The sequence below is a fragment of the Gadus chalcogrammus genome, chromosome 20 (genome assembly GCF_026213295.1).
Source record: "Gadus chalcogrammus isolate NIFS_2021 chromosome 20, NIFS_Gcha_1.0, whole genome shotgun sequence".
Taxonomy (NCBI): domain Eukaryota; kingdom Metazoa; phylum Chordata; class Actinopteri; order Gadiformes; family Gadidae; genus Gadus; species Gadus chalcogrammus.
In genome coordinates, this window is record NC_079431.1 from 11737857 (window position 1) to 11756002 (window position 18146).

The 18146-nt window shown below is 44.0% G+C and overlaps 1 protein-coding gene across 1 annotated transcript; it reads right to left on the bottom strand.

The window, feature by feature from the left end:
* Positions 1 to 6985: 6985 nt before the first annotated feature.
* Positions 6986 to 17964, bottom strand: sucla2 (succinate-CoA ligase ADP-forming subunit beta). Its single transcript, XM_056580050.1, has 11 exons — positions 17863 to 17964; positions 16242 to 16422; positions 14985 to 15084; positions 14399 to 14561; positions 13947 to 14075; positions 13640 to 13778; positions 13262 to 13423; positions 12123 to 12265; positions 11901 to 12021; positions 11484 to 11572; positions 6986 to 9768 (listed from the first exon to the last, which is right to left on the bottom strand). Exons 1-11 carry the CDS (start codon positions 17944 to 17946, stop codon positions 9694 to 9696), a joined length of 1386 nt encoding a protein of 461 aa, XP_056436025.1. The 5' UTR covers positions 17947 to 17964; the 3' UTR covers positions 6986 to 9693.
* Positions 17965 to 18146: the final 182 nt, after the last annotated feature.

An 18146-nucleotide genomic window follows, 5' to 3' on the forward strand; every position in this document is an offset into this window, starting at 1 on the left:
AGTTTGATTACACGCAGGGTCTGATATATTCACCTGGCTATGCTTGATGAAGAGGCCGTTTCTAAATCCAAACGAGACCACATTATCCATAATAATATCACACCATGATGAGGTTAAGCTGGGATATGTGCTCCCCATGGAGGTCTATGACATCACTTCCAGAAGGTTCTGTGCACCTCCGGTTCTAGTCTTTGTAGCTCAGGCTACGCCCCTCTACTCTGGTGTTCAGACCTTTGTCCTGGTGAATGGAAGCTGTAATCACAAAGCCTATCATCTTCCCCTCTGTATTGTTAGCGTACCGGAGGTGAAGAGACCTGAGTGACTCATTACATACCCCCGCTACCATTTATATTAGCCTTCCAACCACCTGCTAACACACACACACACACAATAACACACAAGGTTTTTAATGACTTCACAATCAAGAATCAAGCTATTTATGTGTCGTTGGTAATGACGACCGAAGCAGTTGAAAACTGTTTCACCACCTGTCTCATCTCTACCATCACCTAGCTGCCTCTGTCTTCCATCTCAGACTCTCCTATACTTTCCGAGTAAATGAAGGAATATTTCATTAAAAACATAAACTCAACCCCTGAGCCAGAGACTTTTTTAATAATAAATGGATGAAAATTTCAGACAGCCAATATCTTGAAACTTGTGATGGAAAGTTTGGATGTCAGAGATCACTAAGACACATCTCCTGTCTAGGAGGATCTCATATATAGGAGGATCTCATCTATTGGTTCTTATCAAGGTGTGAATCAGTGTGAATTTGTATGTCCTTTATGAGCACACAAGATATGAATACTGATACATATTCTAACATCTAACATATTCTGATAAAGGGTTCTTTTGAGAGTGATCAAGGTTGTCAATGAGGAAGGAAACCCAAACCTCTTTCAATTTCTCCCTCAGTTCTCTGATATTATCTCTCACTCAAACTCAGTACTTTAGCTGCTCCAAGGATGTCCTTTATTAATCCCCTTTGGGTAATGTACTCTCTGTATTAAACCCATTCTAACCTCGCATGGAGACCCTCCTGATCACGTAACCTAACAGTCTGTTTCAAAACACGGATCAGTGTGGACCTCAAGCCGCCCACATCGATTTCCTGGAAGTACAATGAAACGGGGACAATCATGGACTGTGTCTTAGATGATGACATAATCGTGCCAATCAGGGACTAAGTCATAGTTGAAGAGCTAAAATACAGGCCGTGGATGGCAAAACAGCAATGGCGCCTCTTCCGAAGCAACTTACTGTTAACATTAGTAGAGTAAACTCAACTATCGGTTATTGTAGAAATAGACTCAATATGAAGTATTAAACAAGAGCAAGTACCGTATTTCCAAAGTAAACATCAATCTGGAGGTCGGCTCGCATGATTAAGGCTGTCTTTGCAATGCTAAGGTACCAGAGGACCCAGCGAAAGAACCATGTGAAACTCAACACAGAAAGGCCCTAGTTCAAAGGTCTCCTAGTGGCAGGGGTTGGCCTTGAACCGTGGATCTTCTTGCTGGGCGGTGGCCTTGCTATCACTGAGCCATGTTTAGAGCAAGCCTGTCCTGCTCTACACTATTGTCTTCACTTTAATATATTATCCCTGTCATAAATCAAGGAAGTGTTTGTTTGGTAAAGAACCGCAGAAGGTTGAAAACTGTTTCCCTCATTACAAAGCCACTGACCTCTGTCATAAATCACAGACTAAAACAACACAAGCTGGCACAGGCACACACACACACACACACACACACACACACACACACACACACACACACACACACACACACACACACACACACACACACACACACACACACACACACACACACACACACACATTGACCTGCCTCGTGCAAAATTTACGCTCTGCCTCCATTCCCTACAGGGCTTGTTATCTCATAAACTTTTTCTCAAAACTGAAACTGGAAAATCCATCGTATCCTAGAGCAGAGGTGACAAAGTCCCAGTCTGCGAAGAACCCTGCAGGGTCTCTTTGGTAACATCTATACCGTATGCCTGTTGAAATGTTATTGATCAACTGATCAAACTGCCACAGCAGCAGCTGGATAGAAGTATTGACTTGCATAGTTTTACATCACAAAATACTATTCGACACACACAAATGCACTCCTGTGTGAATGTGTATGTATGTGTGTGTGGATGCATGTGTTTCTGTGTGTATGATGAATTGTTTTGCTGTCCTTATTCAGTTAAAAGGACCAATTATTAAGGTTGCCTGGCAACCATCTGGACTCTTGAGACATTCAAGTGACCAGTTTCCACGACAACCTCCTGCAGAGATCAATCCGTAGGGTATACACTGTTCCTTCTTTCCTTTCTTCCACTCTTCCACTCTTCCTCTCCATCTTCCCCCTCCTGTTATCCTTTGTTTATCCTTCCTCTCTCAGGTCCCCTCCTCTCTTCCCACCTATCTGCACCTTCTCCCGATCTCTCCTCTCCTCCTTGTAAGGGCACACCCCGTCAGGATGAAAGCACAGCAAGGCTGCAGTAGTGCACCCTGGGTAACGAGGGACTGAGAAGGAGAAGGTCTATTTGACTCAGCAGGGTACGAACATGCATTTATTCTGAAGATCAGAGGAATGTTTCACATCAAAGTAAAAGTTTTGCTGCTCTCTTAAACACACACAGCGTCGACGGTCAGAGTGTCGGAGTGCGGGTCGGTATTCAGGAGGCACAGAGACACTGGTTCTAGGAGAGAAATAGCCCTTTATGTGCCTGTATGGTCCACATTCTGATACCATAGCAGATCGTAGCGGAGAGCATCACATTGGAAACCAAACTTTTGAATCCATTTAATGTGTTGCGTCATCAGTTGTTTGTTGGGTAAAGAATCGCAGAACTTGAAATACTGTTCTCTCATTACCAAACGACTGACCGCTGTCATAAATCACAGACTAAGCCGACACTAGCTGACACACACACACACACACACACACACACACACACACACACACACACACACACACACACACACACACACACACACACACACACACACACACACACACACTCACCTGTTCCACGTTCTGATACCATAGCAGATCGTAGGGGAGAAATGATACGGCCTTACCACGGACACGCCCAACCTCGTCTGATCGCGGAAGCTAAGCATGATCGGGCCTGGTTTGTACTTGGATGGGAGACTGCCTGGGAATACCAGGTGATGTAAGTGGTGTCGGGTGGTGGCCAATAGGTGGCACGCATCCCTCTGGCCTTAACATCAAACCTGATGCCCCAGTGCAGTGACGGGGACACTGTGCTGTGGAAGGCGCCGTCCTTCGGAGGAGGCGTAAAACCGAGGTCCTGACTCACTGAGGTCATAAAAGATCCCAGGGCACTTATCGCAAAGAGTAGGGGTTTCATAAACATCCTCCTGTATAATTGGCTGACTCATTAATTCCCGCACTCTCCACCTCAAGCTGGTGTGTGGTGAGCGTTCTGGCGCAGATTGGCTGCCGTGCATCACCCAAGTGGTTGCTACACACTGGTGGTAGTAAGTGAGGTCCCTCCTTCACTGTGAAGCATCTTTGGGTGTCTAGAAAAGCGCTATTTCAATCCAATCAAACTTTTGAATTCATTTATTTTGTTGCGTCATCAGTTGTTCATGTCAATGGTTTGAGCTATTTTTGCCTGGTTCATTTTTAATGAAGGACACCTGTGCAAGTGAGCAGGTTAATTTCAAAGTTGATACAGCATTGGAATAGGTTCTCGAAAAGTCTAAGAGTCCACCGCGATGCACTGCAGCATCAGAGGTGCTGGATGACTCAACCGGCCTTCTTTTCTATCGAGAAAAGACTCGCCGATAACAGCCTGTCAGGGCGGTTTCCCTTGGTTACGCGACGTTTGAGGTGCCATCAGTATTGCATCTGTCACAACAGAGTGAAAGACTGCTGCCAAAAGAAACAAACAAAGCAGTGACAGTCAAAACATAAAGAGACACGTGTGTTTTAACAAGATTATCCTGGAGTCTGTTTCCTGCCTGCTGCTGAACAGAAGAGAAAGATGACATGAACACATTTAAAGAATTTACAGTTCACCAGAAAGATTACCAGTCACCAGTGCCTACTCCTCCTAACTACTGCCACCAGTACATACAACTTGAAAGACGTTCCTTAGGTTTCACCAAGATCAACTGGTTTGTCATGTATGAGCAACTTTCTGTCAATAAGTTCCAGCGGTGCCAGAGTTCTGAAGAGATGTAACGTGTCAGCCTTACTGACAGAAAGACGCTCATAATGACAACCGTAGCCTCTTGTGAAACAAGAGGCATGTTGATACAAAAAGGATTACCCAAGCTATCTGTAGTGGTTACAAATTGGTGAGTTATTGCCACTAAATACATCAGACAAGACTTAAATTGTGGCAAGTAGGGCACCTTGTTGGTAATTGCAACTATGAGGTTGCATTACGGAACGTCCTCTTTGTCACTTAAAGCTGCCCACCTGTGGTCAAACGCATACAAGTTTATCATGTCGACCATGCAGGCAATTAACATCCAGCTCCCTTTTCTCCTAAACTGTCACTACACACTTTTCAAATTCATTAACTGAGTTCCTACTGACGCAACAACTAATAGGCCTTTTTCAGAGCAGCCATTTTGACATGTCTTTGCAGGGTAAACAAAGGTGTAATTAATTACATATAGACTCATTCTATTAAGGCGGGGCAGGGTGCGGATATTGGGACCATAATTAATTTGATGAATTACACCTGTGTTTACCCTGCTATGACATGTATAGGACAAGCTATGACAAGCATCCACATACTGTGGAAGGAAAGTGGTGCTCACTGCAAAGCTTGACCTAGTCCAAATAAAAATAAACCAGAATGAGCAAGACTGGTTTGAATTATGTTGGTTGATAGGTCTGAATTTGGTGTAAGTCTATAAAGGTAGGGACGGTATAGGTCTATCTATAAAGTCATATTGAGTAGGAATAGCTCTTTATAGAGAGAAGGTCTATGTGTTTGTGTGTTTAAAAAACACAGCATATAGCGGTGTAGGTTGTGTTGACTCCTGACATTTAGAGGAATTGGATTTAAACTTATTTATTTATTTTAGAGATGAGTCGTGAGGAGACTCACTCCTACCAGACAGAGACGAGAGAGAGGCAGGCAGGTGGACGGACGGACGGACGGACGGACGGACGGACGGACGGACGGACGGACGGAAAGAAAGAAAGGTATATAAAGTGATGGAATGGGCAAGGACTAGGATCTCAATTTTGGACAAGGTCACCAACTCGCAGATTAAAGTCCCATAGAATAACTCAAAATGCAAATAACAACGGGCAGTCTGCCAAGAACCCTAACCCTACCTCACACTCCCCAGTGAAATCATCTCTGTGTCCAAACCCATACTAGACACAAGACACTCTAACACACACCAACACGCTATAACACAAATACACAACACCACACCATCGCACACTTCACTTACACGCACACCACCACACTAAATCACATACACCAACAAACACACGCACACACACCACCACACACACACACACACACACACACACAAATATACACACCACCACACTAAAACACACACACCAACAAACACCACCACACAGACTAACACACACCAACACACACACCATGTGAAGACAGGCTATTGCTGAAATAGCATGTGAGCTAGCCCAGACTGAGCCGTGGGAGGAGGATGCAACGGAAGTTTACACTTCAAAAGATCAATTGGTGCACGGATATGGGCAATGTGCACAAGCACACGCAAGTGCATGGGTGTGTGAGTGACCAGCAGCAAACCGAAGTTGTTTGAAGTTGTTCAGAGCATTCCCTCATTAATCCCAGACGGGGAAATTTGCTTTTCAGGAAGCCACTTATAAAGTCAGCTCCAGCCTCACAATACACAAACATGTTGTTCTTTATGCTGCGTGTATCATACAGGTCAGTATGTGTTTCAATCAGCAGGGTTCCGAATCACCCCTCCAGCACCTGGTGCTCTTGTGTGGTCTCTTGGTGTGTATGTGTGAGAGAACATTTGTGTGACTGGCTGAGAGAGAGAGAGAGAGAGAGAGAGAGAGAGAGAGAGAGAGAGAGAGAGAGAGAGAGAGAGAGAGAGAGAGAGAGAGAGAGAGAGAGAGAGAGAGAGAAAAAACGTGCATGTTTACTCCACTTTCATGGTGGGTGTGTTACAAACTAATCCTACATCCCATCTGCAACCCTGGAGCCACATTCACACACATGCGGGCGGGCCCATCCCCATCCTGTTTCAGCTCAGATTCCAACATTATGATAAAAAAAAACTATTGTTTTGGGCTGAGAGTTCAAATACCGACCCATCACAACGATATGATAAATTGTACAAACTAGTACGCGTCACTAATAATGAGCATTATGAGGGATGCACAACACACCATATTTGTGCATAACTCTGTGTCTTGCCAGCTCAGACCTCTCTCAGATGCAGCCATCAACATTAACCTCTCCTTAGACAAAGCTTCGCACACCCACACAATCCTTAACAGAACCTCATGTCGATGCCACAAAGAATTGACGTCAAAGCGCCTTTCGGAGACCTTTAATGACAAAAGATAACAGGACCTGAGCAGAGTAGAGCATTCACAAATTGATTGGCCGAGACTGGCAACAGCAGGATTTAATACTTATTTTTCCTACATTAGTCGTTCAATAGTGAAGAAAAAATATTAATATGTTGAACATCATGGAAGACAAACTCTCCGAACTCGCAAAATATTGGAGTGGCATTGACTGGCACTAAAAGTACATGGTCCCGATGGAGAAGATAAACATTGACAAACCAATGTGACAAACCAGCCATGTTAATGGCTTCTGGTCAGGACAGCCAAATCCCAGCCTCATGGCCATGTAGCTACACACAATGCTAGCGACACACGCTGGCTTTCAAGCCGGTTGAACAATCATCTCCACTTCCATCACCAGCCTCATAATATTCCTCGTCTCATCTTCAATACCACCCCTGCAATCATAATAACCAACACATCACCACCCTCATGACACACAGATGTACTCTGAAACCACCTAATAATAATAATACATTTAATTTAGAGGCGCCTGAGGTGACCTCTAGGTCACATCTAGGTGTCAATACACCTAGAGGTGTATTGACTTGGCTGATGTATTGGCTGCAAAACAATGTGCGGGTCCGTGTGTGTGCTCGTGATTGTAGACGACAGCAACGACCAGTGACGTTAGACAAACGTTGAGACTAAATCCTCCGTCAGCCCAGTTAGGCGGTCTATCATGTATTGACCTCTGTGGGTCCTTACTTACATTTGAAGTCAGAGGATTTTAGGGGAAGACTAGACACAGTTTTACCTCAGCACACAGTTGAGCTGCTGGTACTAGAGGAACTTGACTTTTTTTAAAACTTTTAAAGAGTCCACTCCACTCTGCAGCTAATATTTTCCTGCTGACTTGAGCTCCATTTATCTTTGACAAGTGATCTTCGTCGTCTAGCAACAGGCTAACAGACTAACGAGGCTGGGCGGAGGATTTCAAAGCCATTATCAATCAATCCCAGAAAATGTGATGGATGATAGATTGGGGACATGATTGCAGAGCAGAGGAGCATTGTGTAATTTTAAAGTGGCCAGTGGTAAAGGGTTGTCATGACGATACCGGAAGAATGACTACCATAAGAACTTACTTTATTTGTACACATCACACAAACAACAGGTTTCTAGAATGTTGTGTAGCAGGATACATTTTCAGTTGCAGCTTCAATGCAGATGTAATCAATGTGCATTACATGCACAATGTAAATCATGAAAATCGGGACGCACACCCACGACAAGATGTCTGGTATATAAATGTGACATCTACATTCCTAGGAAACTACAGGCTGAAGAAAGACAGTGAACTATAAACGTGGCATACCAGCATTTTATTCTTTGTATTTTCATTCTGCGGTACCCCGGCAGAGGACCATAAATACGTTAGAAAGAGAGAGCATCCGTTTGGTTATTTACAAGACACATTAAACGACCGACAGCTCAATTACACCTTGTTGTGAAAGGGAGGGTGGAGGGAGGAGAGAGAGAGGAGAGAGGTGAAAAGATGTACAGTTCTGATTTGGACACCAGTCAGTGAGATTTCATAAGGTTGTTTGAGGGATGGCTATGATGTGTAGTACGATGACACAACACAAACAGTTGTCGTCTTAGACCAGTCTGGCCAAATGCAGTTATACTGCAGGAATACTAGTATGATGTACTAACCGCATTAATACCTTATCAGTGCTGAACCAAGAACCTAAATGTTATTTTATTTGACATTACTAGGGTTTTCAGAACATAAATCAGAACATAGCTTGCATTAGCCAACAACCAACTATCTTGCATTAGTCAACACACAGCCACCTAGCCTTAAACAACACACAGCTAAGCAACACAGCGCTATGTTGCGTAAGCAAACACACAACTAGCCCGAAATAGCCTTCACACGGCTAGCTAGCATTTGCCAACATACATCTAGCATACGTTAGCAAACACAGAACAAATCTATGTTTGCTGCATGTTGGCGTCTACAACCGTTGAGGTGAAGTTTACCCTATCTTGCATCAACTCTGTTTTACATCGGGTTTAATAGCCGCTGCAGGTCCTAAAGAATCGTGCTGTGAACGGATTAGGATATCCTAAAAGGGAGAAATTAGTTGAAAGGCGGTGGCGTAATAGCTTGCTAATACCTAGTCCCTTTAGCCTTTAGAGTGTGTGCCTGTCTCTTGGAGTGTAGAGGGGTAGCTCGCTTGAAGGAGTTAAGCTCAAAAATAGGACCACTGAATAATGAATAGAGACAAAGAGGTGAGGTCCATCACCATGCGTCACCTCAGTGTGTCCGTGCTAGCTTCAGGCTGGTCGTGGAGGATCAGGAGCTAATGGAGGAGCTACAGGAGTTATCGTCAGGCTAATAAGAGATAGGATTTAGAGAAACGCTAATAGAGGAACATGAGCTAGCTTCTGAGTAATAGGGGTACAGGAAGAGTCTAGGGCTCAGATAACCACATTGACTGACCGATAGTACGACATTCGTGTGTTCTGCTGAATAGTCAAAGACACTTAGTTAGGACTAAAACTGAAGATCCCAGAAATATAAAACCAAAGCTGCCTAAGAACTACAACTAGGGATGCCTAAAGACTATAACCAAAGGAAGGAATTTCCTGTCATGGCAGTAACAACCAGCATCACGAATGCACTCATAGCTCAGTTTAGCCAAACTCGTTTGCAGTTTGAGGAGTTGGGATAGAGATAGCTTTGAAAGTCAGTCACAAATATCTGAGGGAAATAGGAGTGAGTGGGTTGTTCTGCGCTTTAAGTTAGTAGTATGTAAAAGGTCACGAGAAGGGGGATGGGGACCAACCTGACCTAGAAAATAGATATCAAATAGTTTACCTCTGAATGACCTCGGAGTACAACCTGAGACTGTGTGATGTCACCATACCAGCGGTGGGAGAAAGAGAGGGAGGGAGAAAGAGAGGGAAGGAGAAAGAGAGGGAAGGAGAAAGAGAGGGAAGGAGAAATAGAGAGAGTGATGCGAGAGTGAGCGATGGAGAGCTTTGACCATAGCTGTACGATGTGTTGACCTAGTGTACGTGGCTTGGGTACGTGTGTGATGGGAACAGCTGACAGTAGAGGGGTTGGGGTGGGGGTCGGGTATAGGGAGGTTTAGATAGGCAGCTGGAAGGTGATGTCCACTTGGGCTTCCTTGGCCAGCGAGATGATCTCAGAGAGCTTCACCACCTGGAGGGAGTTAGAGAGAGGGAGGGCGATTACAATCCACCAACATGGGGCAGGTAAACAGTAGTTCATATTTGAGTCGATTGAAAAATGAGCGCTAGGGTTGGAAGTTGCAGTTGATAACGAACCGCACTCAAAGAATCCAAGGAAACTGTGGCGATCAAAACAGTTTTTACCCAGAATAAACAGAATAAAGATGATTGATGAAGATGAGCACAAATCTGCATGGAAGGCTTTTCTCAGATTACTACAAGTGTTTGCTTTACTTCCAACTGGATTTGGCAAAAGCGTCCCTGATTAGCTGGAGTTTTTGAACTAAATATGTCCGCTGCCGTATTCGGAGACCAACTGCTGCTCAGCCAAGGCCATACTGATAATAGTTGCGAAACACAAACATGGATATGATGATGGTCTTACGAGGATACATTGGTTCTGCTCCGTGTTAACATCATGTTTACTCTACACTAATTAGCAAATTTCCGGCTCCAGCCGCAGCATATTTCACTTTAGCACGCGTGACAGAAGCACACCGCTCTAAGATAGTGTGCACAGTGTCTCCATGACAACAAACAGGGCTGGTCATCCCCTGCCAATCACGGCGGCCGACAGATAAAGGTTGTGTTGTTGAAACGGTGGCTGACAGGATGGTGTCTTCCGGAACATAATAATCTCACCTCGATGGATCAGAACAGCGACAGCATGAGCGAAGGTTTCCATAGCAATGCATCGGTTATATTTTACTCAATTCTGATGTGTCCATGATCCATTACTGTACCACTAGTTTCATCGACCTATGTAAAGTGTGTATTCTTTACCTTCGCTATAACGTGAACTAATTTGATTCTCGCCAAGATACGATTTCGGGAATTTATACATTTAAAAAAGTTTATCATTAATTTAGGGACCCCAATGACTGCGTTATAATCAAGGGTGTGTGTGTGTGTTTGTGCGTAAGCAATGTATGACAGTCATTTTGTTTTCCTTTGTGTGAGAACAAACATTGTGGTGGTCATTGGTCAATAGTGAAGTTGGATCTAATAAAGAAAGACAATGCAACACTTTGATGAGCGAATGTGGCGCAATGGTAAAGAAAATTCTCTAAAACGAGCCGTGTTATTCAATGCATTTTATTTAAACTCTTCTTTTCTGACCAAGGCAGCACTTAAATCTGCATATCGCCATCTAGAGGTGTATGCTATGTATGCAGCCACACTTTAAAGATCAGCTGCAATACACATTGGACAAAACTCTATGAGATCCACAAATGCAGAAGTAAAAGTTATGCATTTGTGGATTGTGAAATATTTGTGTGGGTATGATTTTACAAAATGTGGATATATGTGTCGACTGTGGTACAAGCAACACGAATTGCGCTCTGTGGGTTACAAGTCATTATGGCAGGCCTATATGATATGAAGGCGAATAAAAGCCTATATTTTCTTATGAATGAACCTGCGCGCACATTTTCATCGTCATACTTTTAGAGGGAATTGGTTTGTAGAGGCAGTCGGCCATTTCAATGAGGCACTTCGCCGATAGACAGCTGTATACGTGTGGTTGTGTTTGTAAAGGTATTAGTGTGTGTGGGTTTTTGTACAGGCATTGGCATGTGTGGGTTTGTGTACAGGCATTAATGTGTGTTTAGGAATATTGTGTGTGTGTTTGTTTGTAGGAATTGTGTGTGTGTGTGTGCGTGCGTGTGCATGTCCGTGTGTTACCATCTTGGCAGCTTCGTCAAGGTCGTCACAGGCGAGAATCTTCAGAGGACTGGCGGCAATCAGAGCTTTAGCGTCGTCCACCCTGGTCCCTACAAACACATAACATACCGTTATATATAACGACCTAAGTTACGTTCGGACCAACTGTCAAGCCATTCTGGTTTTCTTACACTAAAGAGTACGAGTGGGAATACCCGTCACACAGAAGCAGACTCACAGGTTACAGTGTGAAATCCATAGCTGAAGGTCATCATTAGGTCTGATAAACTGACTACGATGGATGACAATTGCATCGGAGAGAACGAGTGCGTGGTAGAGGGAGGTTGGTTGAACCTTGTGACCAGACTACGATGGCCATCTTGAGATAGAGAAAGAGTGGTGGAGAGAGGCGGAGAGACAGTGGGAGATCGCGTGTACCTTGTAACCGGACAACGATAGGGATCTTGAGGTCCAGATCCGTGACCGCCATGATGATGCCCTGAGCGATGACATCACACCTCATGATGCCCCCAAAGATGTTGACCATGATGGCCTGGACCTGTCACACATTCGGTACATACGTTCATATCTCATCACAGGTTCACATGTTTCTTATGTGCTTCCGTTGTTTGCTTTGTCGGTGTTGGGTCCATGTCTTACCTTCCTGTCGGAGGTGATGAGCTTGAACGCCTCGGTCACCTGGTGAGCCGTGGCTCCACCCCCTACGTCCAGGAAGTTGGCGGGCGTTCCACCGTGCAGCTTGATGATGTCCATGGTCGCCATCGCCAGACCAGCTCCGTTGACTTAAAGGGTTAAGTTAACACGTAAGAGCATGGAGGCCATATGTTCTAGATATGTAGCTGTGTTTGGTTTGGTATGGCGATTGCGATTTTTCCCCACGTCAATAAAATAATCTAAACTCCAAATGCACACCACAACACTGCTATTCGCTGCACTATTTTACTCGTTTACACAAAAAAATTGAAGCTCCATTAGAATTGAATCCTCCAAATACAGAGGGTATTTGGGTTCAAGGACGGAGCAGAAGCTCGTCTTTGCTGGCTATATGAGATTGAGGCTTGAATCCATCCGTCTTCTCAGTAAGGCGATTCTTATTTGAAAATGCTGCATATCTGCATCGTGACTGATGTAAATAGTTGACGCGATTCAGTTGTTTGTTAGTTTCTAGCGAAATATTTGAGAAAGATATTTTACATTCCAGTTCATATGTCTGATTATTCTTAAGAATCTAAGTTAATTGCTCTTTGAAAGGGCATACTCGCATTATCATGCCATTATATTATTATATACATTAAATTATATTATTTGCCATGAAAATGGTCTTAAAATTATAATAATATAGTTGCCTGTAATTACTTATGGGACAATACATCGTCTAACAAAGTTATTGCGACTGGCCTAAACATTCCCCATTTGCCTGTCATGGACCTTAACCTTTGCGTTAGAGGTCAGCAATGTTTCACCTATCACTGTGGATGCTAGCGACAAGTAATTGATGATTGGTCGAGCAAGGAACCTAGTGTTTTGGATTTTGTTTAACAGCCAGACATGAGAACAAAATGAATGCAGCCAGAAAAATCGAACACTGTATTTTCAGACAGTCTCACAATTCCGTTTTACCGATTTGTGCGGCCGCTTCATGTCCACTTAGGGCCGGAGACGCTATACTGCCCCCTTGTGTGTATGTTAAAATTAGATGGATCTTTGCCAACATGAACGCTGAACCGTTCATACTGCTTCAGGTGTAAGGTGTGCTAGGTGCGAAGCCGTGTGCTCACCCAGGCAGCCGATGGTGCCGTCCAGGCCGATGTAGTTGAGGTCTGCCTTGGCCGCCTGCCGGTCCCTAGGGTCCTCCTGGGTCCAGTCCTGCATATCAAACACCCTCTTCTGGCGATACGCCGCGTTGGAGTCAAAGTTGATTTTGGCGTCCATGCACATCACTGCAAGGTTCAGGGGTCACGATTATTTTACCACAGAGGACGTAGCAGTCAGTCAATGTATAGAATGATGGTACAATAAACAATCTATTACTGATGTGTGACTGCACTATGGATTTAACTTTAACATTAGAGCCAGACCATTCAGGATGATAAAGGGCAGTCCCTGTGTATTTATTTCAGATTCTGTCTGCCTTGTGTGTGCGTTTGTCTGTGTACCGATGCCCGAGGCGTCCTCCACCATTGGGTTGATCTCCAGCATGGATGCGTCGTACTTCATGAAGACGTTGTACAGTTTGATCATGTTCTCTGCTGCTTCCTTCACCAGCAGCTGCGGGAACCCCATCTTCTCAGCTATCTAAAAGTAATACACACACACACACACAAACACACACGTAGAACTGTGACCGTAAGTCACATACACCGCTAGCACTCTAGCTGCAAGGGACACACACCTCTAGTACACACAGGTCCTGCTGGTAATTCCTGCTACGTATTTATATTTATGCAAATATATGGTGGCTACCGAAACGGCCTGCTCCATCTTGATGCCCTCTACGATGTCGATAGGCTCCTTGATGATGGCGTCGGGGTTCTCCGCCGCAACATCCTCGATGTTCACGCCACCCTGGGAGCTGCCAATCAGCACAGGGCCCTGAGACGGGGCATCAGGGCGAGTCGGGGTCAGAGAGACAGAGCGTTAACCCAGCCGACCCTCCAACACCTCCAGGAGGGTTCGCCATCCAAGGGGTCATGGTTTCTGTTTCCAATCAGGACAACTTTGATTTGGTAACTTGGCGACACAAAGGAGCAGCAGCAGCTGTGTCTGCCTGCTTTCCCTGTTCCCTAGAGCCACCACAACAGCTGATACCTCAGCGGGATGCTAACCATGCCACAGACATTAGCCCCATCTAGCGCTGATTCGGAACTACAGCTACAATGATTCACAGGACTGTGTACGTGTGTGTGTGTGCTGACCTTGAAAGACCTATCCATGGTGATGGCGAAGTAGTACTCCCTGCGAGGATACCTGCGCTCACAGATGAACACCTGGTTACAGATACGCCCCGCCTCCCCCGTCTGCTTGGTGTACAGCTTCCGACCAATCATCTGAGAGGAGATGTCACGCGCCTCCTCTGGTCTGGAGGGATGGAGGAACAGTAATATTATATTTAATGAATAGTCTGAATAAAGTACACTCTATTTTCATTTTTGCCTTGTCATTATATGATTTTGTTGAAATATTATAATATATATATATATCATTTTTTATTGTTAAATAGAAATTTCAATTTGAATCGAAGGGAGAGAAGGGAGAAAGGAGGAGACAGGAAAGTGAACTGAGACTACGTTAAGTCATCAAGGTTTTCAATGTGATGGTAGCTGACCTTTTCAATATCTTTCTGAAACAAGATTGACCTATTTTAAATATTTACGCAAATTGAAAATCATTATGTGATGATATAAAATAAGAAAATGTATGGGAAAGGAAATACTGTTTTTCCAAGAGATGGCTAGGATAGGAAAGCCATGCTAGAGAGGTCCGTAGGAGATATCAACTCACGAGTAGACGATCTTCACGCCTCCTTTCAGCCCACCCTCAAACGTCCCCTTCCCTCGGCCTCCAGCCAGCACCTGGGCTTTCACCACCAGATCCTTGGAGTCTACACACACATTTCAATTTTTTTTTTTTTAGAAAATGTAGAGGCAGGTACACACAAACATTTTAAACATTTGAATCCTTGCGAGCTAACATTCTTTTTCCACTTCTACTTCTTTTTGTTTTATTGGCGGGTGCTTGATTGAACACTTCTCATCACTGGATGTTACAACTAATATTCTACTTACTGCCAGCTTCCTTACCGTCGGGGAATAGCAAACACATCGTCAGGTACCTTAAACGTTAACACACTGCCAACCTTTTGTATTATATTTTGTATTTAAGAAATGTAAAAAATACGGGAGATTTACGGGCAAATATGTAAAAGGAGGGACAGCGGGACAGAAGGGTAAAATACAGGAGAAGCCCATGAAAAATGGGAGGGGTCGATAGGTATGATACAAAGTCATACGTAATTTAGTAGGAGGAAACCATTATAGCCACTGGATCTAGGATGGCAACAGGCAGACATTAGAGAAATCTCAGCCAGTACCTTGGGGCTGCGAGTCAAATCTCCTAACCAATAGACTATCCTGCTGCTGTCTGTGTTGAAATTCTGTGAAGTTATTGTGGAGCAACTTCTAAAGGTCATGGCACTGAACTAGCACTATGTTTAGACTCTGTGTCTTCATATGCAAGTACATAGGTTTCTGTGTGTGTGTGTGTGTGTGTGTGTGTGTGTGTGTGTGTGTGTGTGTGTGTGTGTGTGTGTGTGTGTGTGTGTGTGTGTGTGTGTGTGGTGTGTGTATTTATAGCCCAAGAAGGTTATCGGTCAGCTTGAGGGTCCTTCAGAGTGAGCAGGTCATCGTGCATATCTCTGCTGGTATGAATCTCAGTAGTTCAAAGGCCTCAAGGACTAAAGATAAATACTGGAGCTTAAACAATCATATATATGTTGTATGTAATTTACATTTGTGTTGTGTTGTCCTTTTATTTCCCTGTTATGTAAGGGATGCATGCTTTTTTTGCATGAAAATATCTCTGTAAAAAGTTTGATTTGATATGTAACCGAGTCAAAGGAAGGAAGTATGCTTTCATACCAAGCCCCTTGAATTCTACCCCCATGCAGGTAAATGCGGTCTAGGATCGGATATAATATACAGATAGTAGAAGTGGTCTAAGGTTGGGGTTAGCACATCATAGGAAGTATCATGTCCTCACCGATCTGTTTGGCAACGGAGTAGGCCTCCTCAGAGGAGCTGGCCACCATGCCATCAGGGACGGCGATCCCTGCCTCCTTCAGCAGGCCAAGGCTCATGTACTCATGCAGAGACAGACCCCTCTTTTGCTGCTGCTGCTGGCTGCCATGGCAACCCAGAAGACCCGAGGAGCCACCGAGAACCTGGGGGAGGGAAGAGGAGGGAGTGTTTACTAACCAAAGTGAGGTCCGAGATAGGCTGCTTTACAAAATGTAAAGTACAAAATGTGGATACATAAAACAGTATGCAGAGCTTGGAGAAGAAAGATTAACACTTTCTGAGACAGCTGTTGTTTTCATGTAAACTTGTTTATATGCCTTCCTGATGAGGGCGCTGTGAGGGGGGTCTTACTACATACATACATACATACATACATACATACATACATACATACATACATACAGACCCATTTAATACCACATTCACACGGTGCAATACACACACTTTCTTGATCCTTACTTGCATGGTGCAGCTTCACCCATACCACATCCATTTGCCTGACCATTAACCATACCAGATCATTCCATGAAGTATCCATCTCTAACCTCTGTAATTTATCTCTCATTAAATTGATCAACAGGTATGTATCAATTACCACCTTATGTAACTCCAACCAAGTAACTAAATGTAAGAATCTCACCTAATACCCAAAGTTTATGCATTAGGTAATAGGTAGGTCACAATCTGCAACCTATTAAAACTGACATTCTGTGACCTACTACCTAAATTTAACCATCCAATAATAATCGTCCCAGAAAACACCATATGCCTGATATTTGTAGTGAGGCCATCTAACAAGCTTATTATTGATTTGGAAACAGGAACCATTGACTGGAGGCTCGAGAAATCACTGACTAGGCATTCAATTGAATCTGAGAGATTTCTCAACAGAGCTGTTGAGAGATGTGGCTAACAGCTCACAACTTATACCAACAAAACCAACTAAAGAAACCCAGTATTTACATACATGCTATTGTGGGAAGGGTTCCAATATATTGTCCTATCGGTTATGCGGTTTACATAAAAAAATGCTTTGGATAATTAATAGTGTTGTTGTTGTGACATGTTCTAGCTTGTGGAGGAGATGGTGATGCCACAAAACACTGCCAACACAGCCGAGGCTTAAACCAGGATCTCAGGACCCCGTATAGCACCTCAGAAGTTAAAACTAATATAAATAATCATTTTACAGGGGAGGTTTGGGCAGACAGTCCGTCAAACGGGCCCGTGACGTCACTGACAGCAACTGCTGGAGGTCACCGGGCAACTACGGTCGCCATTTAATGAAACATTATCATCTTCCGTTTCAGAAATGAGGAGTTGTTCAAAACCTTTCTCAAAAAGGACAAATAGATGTGATAATAGTAATGGAGTAGCTGTGTTTTCTTCTTGGGCGCTGACAGCTTGCTAGCAGTAGCTCTGGTTAGCACGCCAATGGAAAGTCAATGGAGAGTGAGCTAATGTCAGGGTTGACCCTGCTCCGTTTTACGCCCAGATTTTGTCCGTAAAGGACAACCAAACACCCTAATCGACATGTCTACTGAAAGCCAAGACTCTTCCCTATAATTTCGAACCCAGCTCACCTTTGAAGCGGAGGTAATAGTGGTCTTGGCCCCAGAGTTTCTCAGGCTGGCCGTCAAGCGGCTACAGATCAGGGACGCCGCCATGTTTCCTCTGCTGCAGAATTATCTATTACGCCTGCGCGATGAGACAAGCAGGCTTCTTTTTTTTTTTGCAGATGCACACATACCTCTACGACCCAGAGCTCAGCAAAAAGGTTCCTATTTAAACATAAATATATAGATACATAATGGTACCTATATAAAATACAAAACAGATAGTTTTTTTTTATTATTTTTACTTTTAG

Coding starts and splice junctions, on each gene's coding strand:
- sucla2 (XM_056580050.1), bottom strand. CDS start 17,946: ATGGCGGCGTCCCTGATCTGTAGCCGCTTGACGGCCAGCCTGAGAAAC. Junction 14,562..14,984: donor GGCGTGAAGATCGTCTACTC/GTGAGTTGATAT, acceptor CCATCCCTCCAG/ACCAGAGGAGGCGCGTGACA. Junction 11,573..11,900: donor TATCGTTGTCCGGTTACAAG/GTACACGCGATC, acceptor ATGTGTTTGTAG/GGACCAGGGTGGACGACGCT.